This window comes from Actinia tenebrosa, unplaced genomic scaffold (assembly GCF_029948245.1).
Source record: "Actinia tenebrosa isolate PJP-AT-01 unplaced genomic scaffold, QUT_ActTen_1.0 PGA_scaffold8__29_contigs__length_14323225, whole genome shotgun sequence".
Lineage (NCBI taxonomy): Eukaryota > Metazoa > Cnidaria > Anthozoa > Actiniaria > Actiniidae > Actinia > Actinia tenebrosa.
The window spans coordinates 12,050,817-12,066,215 of NW_028292585.1; the positions used below are offsets into that span (position 1 = coordinate 12,050,817).

General features: G+C 40.3%; 3 protein-coding genes across 3 annotated transcripts; 2 read left to right on the forward strand and 1 right to left on the reverse strand.

Annotated features, from left to right (window-relative positions):
• The first annotated feature begins 238 nt into the window (after positions 1-238).
• On the forward strand, positions 239-3,030 carry LOC148905189 (uncharacterized). The gene is made up of 2 exons (XM_089024349.1): positions 239-1,667; positions 1,745-3,030. The coding sequence occupies exons 1-2, from the start codon at positions 239-241 to the stop codon at positions 2,794-2,796; spliced, it is 2,481 nt and encodes an 826-aa protein (XP_088880475.1). The 3' UTR covers positions 2,797-3,030.
• Positions 3,031-4,565: 1,535 nt separating this feature from the next.
• LOC148905190 (DNA-directed RNA polymerases I and III subunit RPAC1-like) lies at positions 4,566-9,341 on the forward strand. The gene is made up of 5 exons (XM_089024144.1): positions 4,566-4,677; positions 5,424-5,490; positions 6,497-6,616; positions 7,527-7,643; positions 9,135-9,341. Exons 2-5 carry the CDS (start codon positions 5,439-5,441, stop codon positions 9,251-9,253), a joined length of 408 nt encoding a protein of 135 aa, XP_088880270.1. The 5' UTR covers positions 4,566-4,677; positions 5,424-5,438; the 3' UTR covers positions 9,254-9,341.
• Positions 9,342-9,822: 481 nt separating this feature from the next.
• LOC116292277 (uncharacterized) lies at positions 9,823-12,199 on the reverse strand. The gene has a single exon (XM_031699558.2). It carries the CDS (start codon positions 12,182-12,184, stop codon positions 10,760-10,762), a length of 1,425 nt encoding a protein of 474 aa, XP_031555418.2. The 5' UTR covers positions 12,185-12,199; the 3' UTR covers positions 9,823-10,759.
• Between the last annotated feature and the right edge of the window lie 3,200 nt (positions 12,200-15,399).

Sequence of the window (15,399 nt, forward strand, 5' to 3'; positions counted from 1 at the left end):
TCTTTTCGAGTCTCGTGTTATCGCCAGAGTGGGTCCTCCCCCTCCCATAGCATATACTTTACTCTCGATATATTATGTTTATGTGCATGTAATTTTACCCCGTCTAAGTTCCTATCTAGGGTAATTAGCTTTACTCATCGTTTATCGCCTCGCGTATCTCTTTTTAAGTCGTGTGAGCAGTTCGGAACATCTGCCGGTCACTATTATTTTCACGGTCGTATTGTATCTTCTTTCAGCTATGCTTAACCTCCCGTTGGTATCTGACGTCACGCCCCTTAGTGTTGAGTGGTTTTCCCAAGAGTTGCTATCACACCCAGACCAGATTGAAGTGGCTTATGTTTTAAGTGGGATTCGATATGGTTTCAAAGTTGGATTCCAAAGTCAACTCAGCTCTTTAAGATCGGCCAAGAGTAACAAGGAAACCGCTATCCACAACCCTCAGGTGATTGATTCGTATCTGCAAAACGAGGTCAGGTCGAACAGGGTCGCGGGCCCCTTCTCCGAACCTCCCCTTCCTGACCTGCACGTCAGCAGCTTTGGGGTGATACCTAAGCGTGGCCAGCCTGGAAAATGGAGGCTCATAGTCGACCTTTCATCTCCCAGGGGACTTAGCGTGAACGATGGTATCGACCGCGAGGCTTTTACCCTTCAGTATGTCAGGGTTAATCAAATCATTCGGATGATCTCTAGCCTTGGTACCGGAGCACTGATGGCAAAGTTCGACGTCGAATCGGCCTACCGTAATATTCCGGTTCATCCTTCTGACAGGTACCTTCTCGGTATGAAGTGGCGCGGAAAGTATTACGTTGACTTAGCGTTACCTTTTGGTCTTCGATCAGCCCCGTTTATTTTCAATGCGGTAGCCTCGATGATAGAGTGGATTTTGGTGAACAATTACCAAGTTAGCAATCTCGTTCATTATCTTGATGATTTTATCATGGCGGGCCCTTCTAACACTGACGCCTGCGCAGTTAACCTAGCTAAGTCACGTCAAGTATGCCGCACTCTAGGTGTTCCGCTACATCCCGACAAATGCATAGGCCCTGATACTACCCTGGTTGTTTTAGGCATCGAATTGGACTCAGTGAACCAAATTGCTCGTTTGCCAGCAGATAAGTTATGCAACCTTAAACTGTTGATTGCTACCTGGCGGTCGCGACGCTGGTGTAATAGACATCACCTAGAATCGTTGATTGGCCACCTCCACCACGCAGCGAAGGTGGTGTGGCCTGGTCGCACGTTTATACGGCGCATGATTGACCTGCTAGGCTGTTTCCGCAAGCGAGACCATCCTATACTTCTGAATTGCGAGTTCCATCGCGACTTAGACTGGTGGCACCAGTTCCTCTCTACGTGGCACGGGGTTTCTTTTTGGCTGTATCCTGGTATCCCAGTCGTAGGCGATACCCAGGTGGTATCGGACGCCTCAGGAGCAATTGGTTATGGAGCTTTTCTGGACCAAGCGTGGTTCAACGGTGTCTGGTTGGAGAAGCAGGGTTCTCAATCTATTGCATATAAGGAACTCTTTCCGATCGTTCTAGCCGCGCATGTGTGGGGCCATCGGTGGTCCAAAAAGCATGTCATCTTTCGTTCCGACAACGAGGCTGTGGTGTTCATGCTGAACGGCAGGACTTCTAAAGTCCCCGACCTGATGCGGCTGCTGCGCAGTCTGTTGCTAGCGGCAGCGCGCTTTAACTTTTCCTTTTCGTCGCTCCACATACCCGGCGTCCACAATGCAATCGCTGATGCCTTATCCCGTTTTCGTTGGCAGGAGTTCAGGCGTTTGGCTCCTTCAGCACACCGATCCCCAACTCCAATTCCGCATCAGCTTCTTCTCAACTTGACCAGTCCACTCTAAAGAAACAGTGTCAGGAATTCCTCCTAAATGGCCTGGCTCCCACCACACGTCGCACTTACGCGTCTGCTCAGCGTAAATTTATTGATTTTTGCCATCAGCTTGGCAAAGTTCCTGTCTTACCTGCAGATGAGAGAACTTTATGTCTTTTTGTAACGTTTCTGGCACAGTCGCTTCAGCATCGGTCTATTAAAGTCTACCTGTCAGCGGTTCGGGCCCTTCACATCGAGCAGGGTCACGCAGATCCATTGGTAAATTGTCCGCGGCTGCATCAAGTCTTTCGGGGCATTAAACGTTTCCAAGGGTCCCAGTTTTCACAGCGTCTACCGATTACCGACGCTCTCATGCTCACCATTTTCAAGGCCCTGGATATTGACTCGTTCGACCATGCCATGTTTTGGTCGTCATGTACGCTCGCATACTTTGGTTTCCTGCGATCGGCAGAGTTTACGGTCTCCAGCTTGGCCAGTTTCGACCCCACCATTCACCTGCAGGTCTCGGACTTGTCGTTTGATAATTTGGACCGACCATCGTGCTTACGGGTATGGATCAAAGCATCCAAAACCGATCCTTTCCGCGCAGGGTGCTATGTTCACATTGGTTGTGGCGTCTCCCCACTGTGTGCGGTGACTGCAATGTCCGCTTTTCTGCATAAAAGAGGAAATGCTTCAGGTCCACTATTCTTATTAAAGAATGGCCAACCATTGTCTCGAGAGTTGCTGACGTCGTGGCTGAGGGATATTTTCGCTGGTGTGGGAGTGACTGGTAATTTTTCCAGCCATAGCTTCAGGATTGGAGCCGCCACAGTTGCAGCGCGCAATGGTGTTCCAGATCACATGATCCAAACCCTTGGCAAATGGACTAGTAACGCTTATCAAAGTTATATCCGGACACCTACAGAATCCTTAGCCTCGATCTCGCGCTATCTTTCTCAAGCTTAATTTCCTGGAGTGACCTTAGTTTGGGTTGGTGCTTGGATCATTGTGGTGGGAGGCCCTTCTTCCTGTTCCTCCTCTCCAAGCACCTTGGAGAATCATTTGGAGGTGACAGGGTTGCCATAGTTACCGCTGACCTCCGCCGAGTTCCCGAGGCTCCTCCCACCCAAGCACCAACGCCAAGCTCATCTACGTGTGATGAGTTTAAATGTGGTTAAATAAAATATTTAAGCAAAGTTAGACTTGAACTAAGTTGCCTGTTATCGCAAGTATCTGTCATCAAAAGGCTATAGCTTCGCGGCCATCTGATAAGCAAATTAATGTCTCACGCAATGAGATGAATGATGAACAGATGGTATCTGGGGACGAAGCTTGCATCGGGTGCTATCCAATTTCGCTAACGCCACGTGCTATCCGATTTCGCTAACGCTATGCGCTATCTCATATCGCTAACGCTAGCTTACGTAGTTTGTACGCTACACCAACGCTATTTGTTTTCCCACCCACCCTCCACTAAGGTAAGTATAGGTAAGTATTCCACTGCCAAGTCAGTGTGACGGTGCTAGGTGGGAGGTGACAGGGTTGCCACAGTTACCGCTGACCTCCGCCGAGTTCCCGAGGCTCCTCCCACCCAAGCACCAACGCCAAGCTCATCTACGTGTGATGAGTTTAACTAAGTATTATGTTTTGATTGTCAGTATATATTTGTCATTAATGACCTCTACGTGTTCACACTTGAGGTGGTTTGACTGTAGTATGAATAATATTAGTAGCTTGAACACTGTGTAATAATGAAAGTATACTTAACTGTTGTGCATTATAGACATTATAGAGTGCAACATTATATATCTGAAACAGTACAATATAATTAGCACTAATTTGTACTAAGTAACGTTAATGAAACAATAGACAAACAATAGACATAGCTCTGTCTTGTGCTGTGTAGTGCATAATTAATTTAGTTATGTTTTACAAATTAACCCTTTCATGAATGTAAAACTTGGAAGATGACCAAACAAATGTAAAAGTTGAAAAGAAACGACAAATATTTTAATTTCTAAATTTAAAAATGCTCAAAAAAGATCTGGACAATAAGATGGCCAGCAAGAGTGAGCAATGAATAAAAATACCGACACGTTTCACTCATGACGTGAGCTTTTTTAACCACAGCTTTGCTAATGATTTTTTTAATCAAGCAATTCCCAAACTCACGGGACAGAAGAATCAATTAACATAGCTGGAATTAGTAAGCAATTGTATGTGGTTTATCGTTAACCACATACAATTACTGCCTTGGGCTCCCTGTGAACTAAGTCAGCCGGAATATTCAAAAATAACTGCATGACACTTAATTTCTCTTATTTGGAGCCACGAGTGTAAATTAAATTAGGAAAATTGTCATTAGTCGCAGCGTTATGAAATATTTAACAACGATACAATTATTCTAACAAAGTCAAGTCATGTTTGAAAATGTTTGAAATTCTCTACTTTCTCCATACATAATACTTTGCGTAACCAGAGGAAAAAAACTGCACTTATTCTGCTTAAGGCTGATGAGAAAATGTTGAAAATACCTCGTTTGATAACCAAATATAAAATATCTAAAACACTCAAAGACGCAGGGCCAAATATAATCTTTTCTCTTTTTTCTAAATATCTTTCTATTTCTTTTTTTTTTTTTTTTTTTTTTTTTTTTTTTTTAATTATCACTTCCTCCATTAAAAATTCACTAACAAGCCAAACACGAGAAAGCTTGTCAGGTTGGGAGTCGTCAGCATTCAGCTGCAGGATTCTGATAGACTTGTCTCATTAATCTTTCAGTATGGACCACAAGATATCAGACCAGTACATAATGATATTCTAATCGCTAAACTGCGCCCCGGACAGGTGAGGGACGTTTCATTATTACTAGTCAATGTAACTTAACACCTGCTGTCGGTATCCCCGTGGTTTTAGACAAAAAAATCCAATCATCTCACAGGTAGCCCAAGCTTGATTTCTGTGGTGTCATGTTATAAGGAAATGTATGGAGATTCATCAAAAATTTCAATAAAATCATTGAAACGTGAAATAAAGCACGAGTAATACATTGAGTAATAGCACTTCTTTCGCTCTGCGTTATTTTTTGAATTTAGCCCGTTTTAAGATTTTTTTCCCCACCAGTATTTCTTACTGGTGGGGAAAAAAATCTTAAAACGTATTTCTTACTGGTGGGGAAAAAAATCTTAAAACGTATTTCTTACTGGTGGGGGAAAAAATTTCCTTATAGCAGGACACCACAGAAACCAAGCTTGGGCTACCTGTGGTCATCTCAAAAAAGACTTTTCATAAAGGGATTGATTTTGTGCAGCGGTAAAATAAACGTTCGTTCTTATTTCTTTTAAATCTATAAATCTGAGCTTTCCAATATCACCAGCTATCACCTTTATCCTATCTAAAGGCCGGTTTAGACGGTACGATTTTCGCCTACAACTATTGTATACAACACGCTCGCGTCTGTTGTAGGCGAGTTGTAGGCTTGATTTACACGCTACGACTCGAGTTGCAGGATGGCGCGAGCGTGTTGTATACGATAGTTGTAGGCGAAAGTCGTACCGTCTAAACCAGCCTTAAAACAAATGTTCGTTTTATAGGAACTTGATATCAGGATGCATGCCGTGAAGAGGATTGGTAGAGATCATGCCAAGTTCTCTCCTGTCGGTGAGTGTTCCTCATCCCCACCCTACCCCCTGTGCTCCACCCTTTTCCCTTATTGAACTTATCTCGTCTTATAATTTAAGGAGGCTAAGAGGGAATTCGTAAAAATCAATAAAATTTGTGGAATAATTCCCTCTTACAGAATTTTTTCTTTTTTTGTCAAAAAGAAGATTACGATACAAAGTTGAAATATTCCCGTTTTTAAAAAAATTCACCATTTGGTTTCTGAGTTATGACTTTTTAAATAAACATTTTTGATGGCATACCAAGGGTTCTGATGTTGTCATAGCAACGTCTTACGTTATTTTTTAAATGTTCATTGCGATGTTTGGTTTATGGTCTTTGGCTTTCCGGGTTTACTTGCTGTCAAATTATAGCTATAACATTTTTTTAGTTCATAATGTGAAGGCACAAAACACTTTCCAGCCTCCTTAAGTAAAAAACAGAATTTACAACCGACTCCCCGAAGAGAATCTTCTCTTCAATGAGTTTCGCTCAACACTCACTACCACTACACATACAACACTCAACTCATACATGTTAATTTTTAATTTTTTACGGCGGGAGGAATACTAGAGAATGAGAATTCGAAGAAAAATCTTTGTGATGAGGGAGAACAACACATCAAACAAACTCACCTTACACTACGGTCGGTTCAGTCAAGTCAGTTGAGTTTAGTTGAGTTGAGTCACAGCCAGTAGTCCCCTTTACAGTTCCCTGTGCCATCTTGACAGGTAGCCGTGCCTTTGCATCGAAGCGAGACAAACGGTGAGCTTGCAATGATAGAGACCTTTTTAAACACCTTGAACAATTATTCACATGTCTCTATCATTGCAAGCTCACCGTTTGTCTCGCTTCGATGCAAAGCCACGGCTACCTTTCAAGATGGCGCAGGGAACTGTGAAAGGGACTATTGCAACCTAACCCCCTCTTCCAGTTTCCTCTTCTTTTGCCCCATTCCCCCCATGCTTGTGATATCTGATACTGATCCTACGTCTTGTTTTAACAGCTACAGTGTCGTACAGACTTCTTCCAGAAATAGTGATCACAAAACCTTGTGAAGATGAGCTCGCAGACAAACTCGCTTCTTGCTTCTCGAAAGGCGTTATCAAGATAGCAAATGAGAATGGTAAAAGAATGTTACTATCCTATATAGAAGGGTTTGCCTGCACCCATGCTGCCATGTCGTGGGGCAGGAACAACACAATGTTTTTGCTTTCAAGAGATTCTAGTCCCAGAAACAAATCATTTATTGTTCTACTCACGAGGCCACATTTCTGCCATAAAAGCCTTCTATTGCTTACTTTCAATCACGTGACAACAAATATGCAACTAGCGACTGTTATGTCAAAATACTATCACAAATGAAGATAACATCCAAGCTTACGAATTTTAAAATCCCCCCACGCACACATTACGTAGTTTACTGTTGTTGTTATTCGTTGCTAGTTGCGTGCGAATGCTTGGCTAATAACATTTGTAAATATACCTCGAAGAAAAATAATTCTTTAAATTAAGTCTTGTCAAATAATATAATCAGGGTTCGTGCTACTCCTTAAACTCCTTGAAAACTCCTTGAATTTAATTCACGTTTTCAAGGGCACTTGAAAAGCTCTTGAATTTTATGATTTTAGCGAAACTCCTTGAAAACTCCTTGAATTTTTGCTTTGATCATTACTTGCATTGTTCTGTAATAGATCTAGTCAGAAAGATTGGAAAATCTGAAAGTCGGCCATGTGCAACCACCGTGTAAAACCTTGGCATAGTTAGCTGAACATACTCCTTGAAAATTCATTTTTGGGCCCTTGTATACTCCTTGAATAGTCCTTGAATTTTAAGTGGTTACCTCAGCACCAACACTGATGGATTGAAGTCACTAAACCCGTGAAGTAGATATTAGACTAATGCACTTTAGTAGACCCTAATTCCATTGTTTTCTTTTGTGTCTATTTGACTATTACACGTTGACTACTATCTTTTATTTCACGGGTTAAATGCCTTCACTCTAATGGTAACGACTATCTACTGCTGTCTTACAGGAGTAAAAAGTGCGTACGTTGCTGATGCCAGACGGGATACATGTAGTAGAGAAGTACTGAGACATGACGATCTCAAAGACCGAGTACGACTGTCCCGTATTCGGGATCACTTTATTTGTAAGTATGAAGTCATGATGGTAGAATTTGGCCTTTCCTTGGTTTCTCAGAAAATTGGTAGCGAGTAAAACGGGTGATGATCAAGTGGGCGGTTCTAGCGGAAAGCCTAGCAAACGTTTTTGAAAAACAGACCGAAAACCAAAATAAATCCGAATTGATACAAAAGCTAAAACAAGTGTAACAGGTAAAAAAGCAACTGCAAAAGGCTTCTTCTAAAACAGCAGGTTTTCGGGCACTGTAATTTAATGTTGCTGGCTCAAAATTCCCTACGAATAAACCGTTGCTTGCCATTCGTTTTCCCTCAAATAGACCTCTTCGGCTCTGACGTAATGTTTTCCCATTTCAGACCACGTCATTCCCTAGAGTATCATTTCTTTGTTTAAGGTTTGCGCTCGGTTGCACATGAGAAGACACACAGGCATCCCAGACCTCCTATATATCCTATATTTCCTATAATTTGTATAGGATCCTATAAAGAGCCTATATTTACAGAAAACCTTCTATATTTCCTATAAATAGGACAACTGCTGAGTGATACATTTACATTTTACACTGTTTAGCATATTGGGCGTTTTTTTTCTCGTTTGTTTGGTTCTGTCTTTTTTATGGCTTATTTGGTTCTGCAAATAAATCATTGCCTGTGCACCCTCCCTGCAAGATCCCTGGTTACGCCACTGAAAAGCTATTTTAGCTCCTATAAAGTGCGTATATTTTTGGGAAAAACTCCTATATTTTCACTTCCTATATTTAGAACTTGCACAGCCTATATTTCCTATCAAATTTGTCTAAAAAGTGGCTGGGATGCCTGGACACATGAATATGTATATACAGCTCAAACAAAGAATCTTATTCTCAAGGGAATGATACGTGGTCTGAAATGGGAAAACATTACCCCAAGCCGAAGAGGTCTATATACTTTGCTCAGGCGGTAGCTCAGTAGAACAGCAGATTTTCCCACGCGTATAGCCTTGCATTCAAGCGCTTGAGAATATATTTATGCGGGTGAAACAAAGGTTTTTATTGTCATGAGAATACACTTGGCTGCTGCGTGTTTAAGGCCCATGATATGAGGGGAGGGGGATCGTCAGACGAACCAGTTGGCACTGTCTAACTCACTAGGAGATGCACGCTAGAGCAGTTTTTGTATGACTGTAAAAAGCTCACGGCATGAACACGGTCGTGACACGGCAAAGCATACGCCAGCGCAATCACATAGCACAAGAATTCACTCCCCATCCAATCCAAAACCCGGAACACGGCGCGAACACGGTCACGCCAAGGTCACGGCACTGCCAGACCAATCACATTGCGCGAGATAACTATTCCCCAATTAAAATCCTAGAAAAATCGCGCAAACGGCACTGCCTTTTTCACAGTCATCTCTATCCATTCCGTGATGGGAGCGGAGGGTCAGGAGTCGAAGGAAGTCTCTGTGGGTTGGAAGAATATGTATCATTAGTTTTACTAACCATTATTATTCTCATTTTGCAGTTTCAATAGAGTCGACAGGAGCATTGCGCCCCGATATTCTGATGTGCGAAGCCATCAAATGTTTAAAGGAAAAATGTCGTTTGTTCCTGGACGAGCTGGATTCCAACATAGACAGCTAGCACTACACTGAACATGTTTGGTAACAGCATACAGACATATAGTATGTAATATATTATTGTATCAAATAAAATAGAACTTTGAACAATATAGACACAGTATTTTTCGATTGCACGTTGCGTCATTGCGGTTATGTTGGTGGATACCAACAAGCACCAAGATGACCGCCATTTTTTGTCTTTTGATTCTTTTGAAAATGTTTGCAGCCCAACAATAGATGCACGAATGCAGATGTAAAAGATATGGTAAAATGTGTACTCTTTCCTAGTCTGATTATCAAAATCTCAATAGACCGTCCCAATTCAGCGTGACAAACCTCTAGGGGAATGAAGAGCTATTGTTTTGAAACTCGTCGGGATATCATCGTTATTCCTTTCGTATCCTTTGGGATACTCATGAATTTTTCGAAGAGTAAAAACAAAAGAAAATGAATCCCCTGGAGGTGCGTCACGCTGAATTGGGAAAGCATTGTCACACCACGAATAAAGGTCAATTAAAGCCCAAATTTTATTCCTTTTATTCTTTATACGTTGTATAAACGATAAGGACGTTGGCGGATCCAGGTGGTGGTCACAGGGTTCTCGTGAACGAACCCCACCCCCCCTCCCCTCGAAAGAATTCTTGCCTATTAATAATGCCCAATTTGACTAAAATGTTTCTCAATGTTCAACATTTTGAAAAGATCCACTCAAGATCCTGCATCTGCCCCTGAGGCAACTATAAATAATTAGTCTGTCTTAGGAAGATCCTATCATATGTTAGGCTCCTTTACAAACGTTCCTTGTGTCGGTCCCTAATGTCTTCAAAGGAGGCTAACTCTAATGTTATACTCTCAACTGAAAAATCATTGTCGGGTTCAAAATCATATAAAACATACAAGCTGAGACTGAGAATGGTCCATGGGAAGTATGTTAATTAGAAGTATCTAGTGATACAACTCGTAGAATGTTCATAAATTGTTACACTGACAGAAGGTATGGAGGCTTTTAAAACATGTTTTATATCGACTGCGTATCTCAAATGAATACATCAGAGGAAAAGTCACCATTTTCCATATATCGGTTCACTGGTCAAACACAAAGCATTCAGTCGAGGTTGCAAGGTTCAAATTTGAATAATCCTTTGAAAGTACCTTGGCGCCTCGCTTGAGCGCTTTGTGTTTGACCGTTGAACCAATGTATGGAAAATGGTGAATGATGTCATTTCCCAGCATATCTTTTGGTCTCGGCTTCTATTTTCTACAGTTTTTGAACCCAACAATGACTTTGCAATTGCTGGTTTTCAAGGCATTCCCAGGGGCTCAAAATAACAAAAGACACGGTGGTAAAGTTGGATGCTACAACAAAAGAGACTAGCGTCGAATCTTGTTAAATTCATCCAAAATGGCGGCTGTGAAAACCATTAATTGACTATCATTAAGTATTTTCACGAATGCTTAGTCGTTGTTCGCTTGCTTCAATTCCTCACAACTGCATAAAGGATCAGAATTATCCTCAGGTATCCTCTCATCATGCATATTCTCCCAACTCCTTGTCGTAATCCCCGTACTTGTATTGCAGTATTTTTCTCCAGTTACCCGGCACGGGGAAACGAAATCCTTCAAACAACATTTCTTTCAGTGGGAAAACTCTTCTCAAGTGATATGGATGCATGTTGTCTTCTGCGATGAATATGTCAATCATTAGACCGTCGGCCCATCCACAACCATATGCCAGACAAAACTTTGTACAACTCTTCGTGTCTCTTAGCCTTGGGTTCCATAGTCGTCGATAAAGCCCAACCACTGGGTGTCTCAAAAGGCGATTTTCCGTCTCATTCTGTGATTTTAAATAAGGATCTGTCTCCGAGCTCTGAAAAAATATTCCTTCTGGGAATTCATTTTTGCAGCATTTGAAGAGTTTGATGTACTCATCCAGTGTCATTTCAATGTCAGCATCTTCGTCCCATGGTATAAAGCCTCGATGTCTTACAGCACCTAACAAAGTCCCGGATGTAATCCAATATTTGATGTCATGTTTCCTAGCAACCAGGTCAAATATCTTTAGAAGTCTCGTGAGGACGAGCTGAGTGCTTCGTAGTTCATTATATCCTTTTCTACGGATATCAGGGCAGTCAAATCCTCCCGGTACTCTCTTGCCTATCTTGCAGTATCCGCCGAGATCCGTGTACAGAGTCGGACACATTTGGCCGTACTCGAAAGTAATGTTACAAAAATGATTATTCTGTTGTTTGTTTTCTATATTACCAGAGTCTTGTTGTAAATCACTGGATTTTCCTGGTTTTACTTTCCTGGTATTTATTTCTCCGCTTCTATGTATCCGGCTTTTGTCATAGACGTCCCCGCTATAATTCGTTACATCACCTCTCTCTCTACCCGGGAGATTCTTACCGTCAGTTCCCCCGTTAGGTTGATTTTTCTGGTATTTTCGCCTCTGCCTTCCCCTACGTGGGGAACGTTTCTTCTCGTTACTATATCTATTAAATTGTTTTCTCCCTCTATTAACTCTGTTAGGCTTGGTTTTTCGGAATTCATCATTTCTGTTTCGATGGGTTCGTTTTTCAGCTACATTCTTTCCTCCAGTATATTTTGCTTTCAGTTTCTTTGCCTGGTTATTTATAGAGTCCAATTTAACTGGAACCGCCTTATTTCGCACATCAAGATTACTACTATCCATTTCAAAATGAGCACCTTTCCTTAATACTGGTCTCCACTTCATTCCATGTTTATCACCAACATATCCCCGGCCATTTTCCCCAGAAGACATTCCTAACGATTCTTCTTGGCCTGATGTGTCCTGTTGAATACCAATAATATTGAATACTTTTTTAGTGCTGTTCTGTCCTCCAAATTGCTGATACACATAAAAACTACTACTGCCAATAAGTAGGAAAATGAATATCGTTTTCTTGGAACGAGGTAGCATTCTTGCCATTGTTTTTCAAGTGTCGTTCACAGCTGAAATTCAAAGGATATCCAAACATGAGCGATTTATCAGCGAGTATTATTGGGTGGTAATACTGTCTACTTCGACGATACGACGGCCAACTTTAAATTTTGGATCGCAATACATTATGGGGCGTCCAGGGAGAGTAAATATAGGATTTTGTGATCGAGTAGAGAGTTAGTTCGATTTAAAAGCCGCGCCCAATAGACATTCGGCGCCCTTTAACGGTAGGACGCCAGGCAGGGAGCTTTCAATGGTACATTTATGGCAAGATCTTAGCACACGGACAATGTACTACCAAGAATTAAAACTAATTTGTTGCACACGTATTATCCAGGATTTAAAAAAATAAAGATGAACCCCTTCCAATGTTTCTGTGTGCTTTTAAAAAACTTGGTGGGTAGTTTTGGTTTGGCACACCTAGCCACGCTTACGCTTTGCTGGCGTTGCAAGACTTTGTACGCAGAGCTCTGCAAAGTGTAAGCGGTGCAGCCAGCCGTAAGAGCACGCAACAAGGAATAACACGGAAGTCAAGCGTGAATAATCAACAAGCAGCCCTAAGAGAAAATAGTTGTGAGCGTCCTTATTTTTATTTGACTGCCTTAAAACCCTTCAATGCATATGAAATTAAAGGAGAATATTTGTAAAAGATACGTCTTTTAGTGACTGCATTTAGAAACACGATACTAAAAGATACTAAAAATATTGAATTCACTAAATGGAAGTCACGATTTTGAGGGTATAAAGTTGACACGCTGGATATAATAGTAAAAGTCCATGAAAATATTCATCGCGTAATATTTGGAAAACGCTCTCATAAATTTTTTTCATATTGCAATATGTTGGGTGCCTTGCTGAATAATATCGACTGGTTCAAGTCGCTTCGAAAGTTTAGGTCTAGTTTTCGAGAAAATAAGCGGTAAACGATTTCTATTACGTCATAACGAAAAGGCCGCTTTAAACTAATTTATCATTTTTGAAACCTTTAATCCTTTCCTGACATTGTGTGAAAAGCACTTGCAGATCGAGTTATTTAAGACAAAGTTGTAGCCGTTTCAATGCGGCTAGGTGTGCCAGACCAAAACTACCCACAGCCTCCTTTTAATTGACCACCCTATCTTGAGTACAATTTTTGACTGATGACCACCCCTTTCTCTGCAAGTTATAGTCCCACTCATTTTTACCAGCCCTAGCTATTAACAGACTGCTGCATTATGAATGGTGTTTTTAGATCCGGCTCATCTGCTCATGGCCATGTGACTCATGCAGTATGAGTAACCATGTCGCGCCACGTTTTAATTCAATACAATTATAATAACACTCTTGATCCGATTAGATTATTTATCTCTCCTTAGTGATATCTCATTTAATGTCTTTGCTTTTTGAGTCCTTCTCTGATCTATATATACTCAGTTTTCAAATGTTTGTTCGAAAATAAGATGAAAATAATCGCTCCAACATCATAAAAGAACTCTACTGAATTTGAAAACATTTTGAATTTCAATTAAAACTGAGTTGTTACGTTCTGATAACTTTCAGCCGGCCAATTTTGCTTGTCTTCAGTTTCTTATTCTTGTCGTTCTATTTCCATAATCTTTGCCGAATTTAGAAGTGCTAGGATTCATTTTAGAATCGTTGCATTGAACTGAGCTTAAAAGAGTCGTGAGTTTCAGTATATCATCATTACTGCAGCTGTGTTGCTACTCAAATATAAAGGTATATACAACGACTATATATTACCAGATTGTAGCTACACTGAGTTACACTTACCTTATCTAAATGAATTACAAGCGGAGCAGAAGCTCGACAATGATCTTAGGCTTCAGGGATGCAAATATTAATGAATGTATTGATCTAAGACCTTTTTTTTGTCGGGGACTGAGTGTGTGGTCTAGTATTAAATCGTTCATGTTATTTATGCAAAGCCATACCACTTACATGAAGAGCTTGAATATATTTACATCGCAAATCCCAAGAGTGTGATGTCTTGCTTTATGGCGTTCTTTTATCGACACTTCTTTTCTTTTGCTAAACAAACACCTATACCTTATTTGTTGAAATCAGATACCAGATGTCTTATTTAGCATGGTCCAGTGTTTGACTACTCAGACTACTGCTTTGAATAAAACCGCCTACGGTGTGCACTTTTTACTCAGCGATTTCAAACAGGTTTTGTTGCATACTAAGAGCGAAATACATTATTTGCGATGTGAATTTAATCAGGTCACATCAAAATATAATCTTTCCCAAAAGTGTCTGCTTGTTTTGGTCAGCATATTTTTCACTTTCTGTGTTTACATTATTTATATATGAATATAGCACATATGGTAAGCAACATTTAACAAAACCTTCACTTATGACAATGACAATGACAATCTTTTATTTAGCACCATAAATATCACATAAGATAAGTTAGGACAAAGAGATAAATTGCCATATATTTAGGTGCAAGCTAACTGGAATTAACCTATATGGGTTATACTAGGCCAGTTAGCTTTACTATCTTAGATAATAACAAGTATTTAGGTCATTTACATCTAAATTAAATAGGAAGAGACAAAACACAAGAAAAAAAAAATATATATATATAATGTAAGTATGCAAAAATAAAACAATAAGTATACGTAAGTTAAATAATTGTATAATGTAATAGTGCAATGAAAAAATGTAATCGAAAGTAAACAATACAAGAAAAATATATGGGATATAAGATTAACGAACATTATTGTGTCATAAATTTAAGTTATAGAAAAATATAGGATGAAGAATATTGGAGGAATAACGTTAAGTACTATAAGATTTGATAATTGAGTCTTTTAATAACTCTTTGAATTTGGAAATGCTGGAGGCTTTTTTAATTTCCTCGTCCAATGAGTTCCAAGCTTTAACACCAGCAAATCTAATATTAAATTTTCCGTAATTTGTTCTAATTTTGGGAAGAGAAAGTGACACTTTGGAGGCAAGTCTGGTATCATAATTATGTCTTTTGCTAACAGATTCAAAGAAATTATTGAATAACCTAGGTTGGTTACCTGCTTTGAAATTATAAACAAATATTGCATTGTGATAAAAGACAAGATCATGGAACTTAATTATGTTATGCTTAATGAAAAGAGGATTGGAGTGGTCCCTGTAGTCAGAGAATGTTAGTATACGCAGAGCTTTTTTTTGTAAGATGAAGATGGGGTTGATAGTGGAGTGAT

Coding starts and splice junctions, on each gene's coding strand:
- LOC148905190 (XM_089024144.1), top strand. CDS start 5,439: ATGCATGCCGTGAAGAGGATTGGTAGAGATCATGCCAAGTTCTCTCCT. Junction 6,617..7,526: donor CAAGATAGCAAATGAGAATG/GTAAAAGAATGT, acceptor GCTGTCTTACAG/GAGTAAAAAGTGCGTACGTT. Junction 7,644..9,134: donor TATTCGGGATCACTTTATTT/GTAAGTATGAAG, acceptor CTCATTTTGCAG/TTTCAATAGAGTCGACAGGA.
- LOC116292277 (XM_031699558.2), bottom strand. CDS start 12,184: ATGGCAAGAATGCTACCTCGTTCCAAGAAAACGATATTCATTTTCCTA.
- LOC148905189 (XM_089024349.1), top strand. CDS start 239: ATGCTTAACCTCCCGTTGGTATCTGACGTCACGCCCCTTAGTGTTGAG. Junction 1,668..1,744: donor CCTGATGCGGCTGCTGCGCA/GTCTGTTGCTAG, acceptor AATGCAATCGCT/GATGCCTTATCCCGTTTTCG.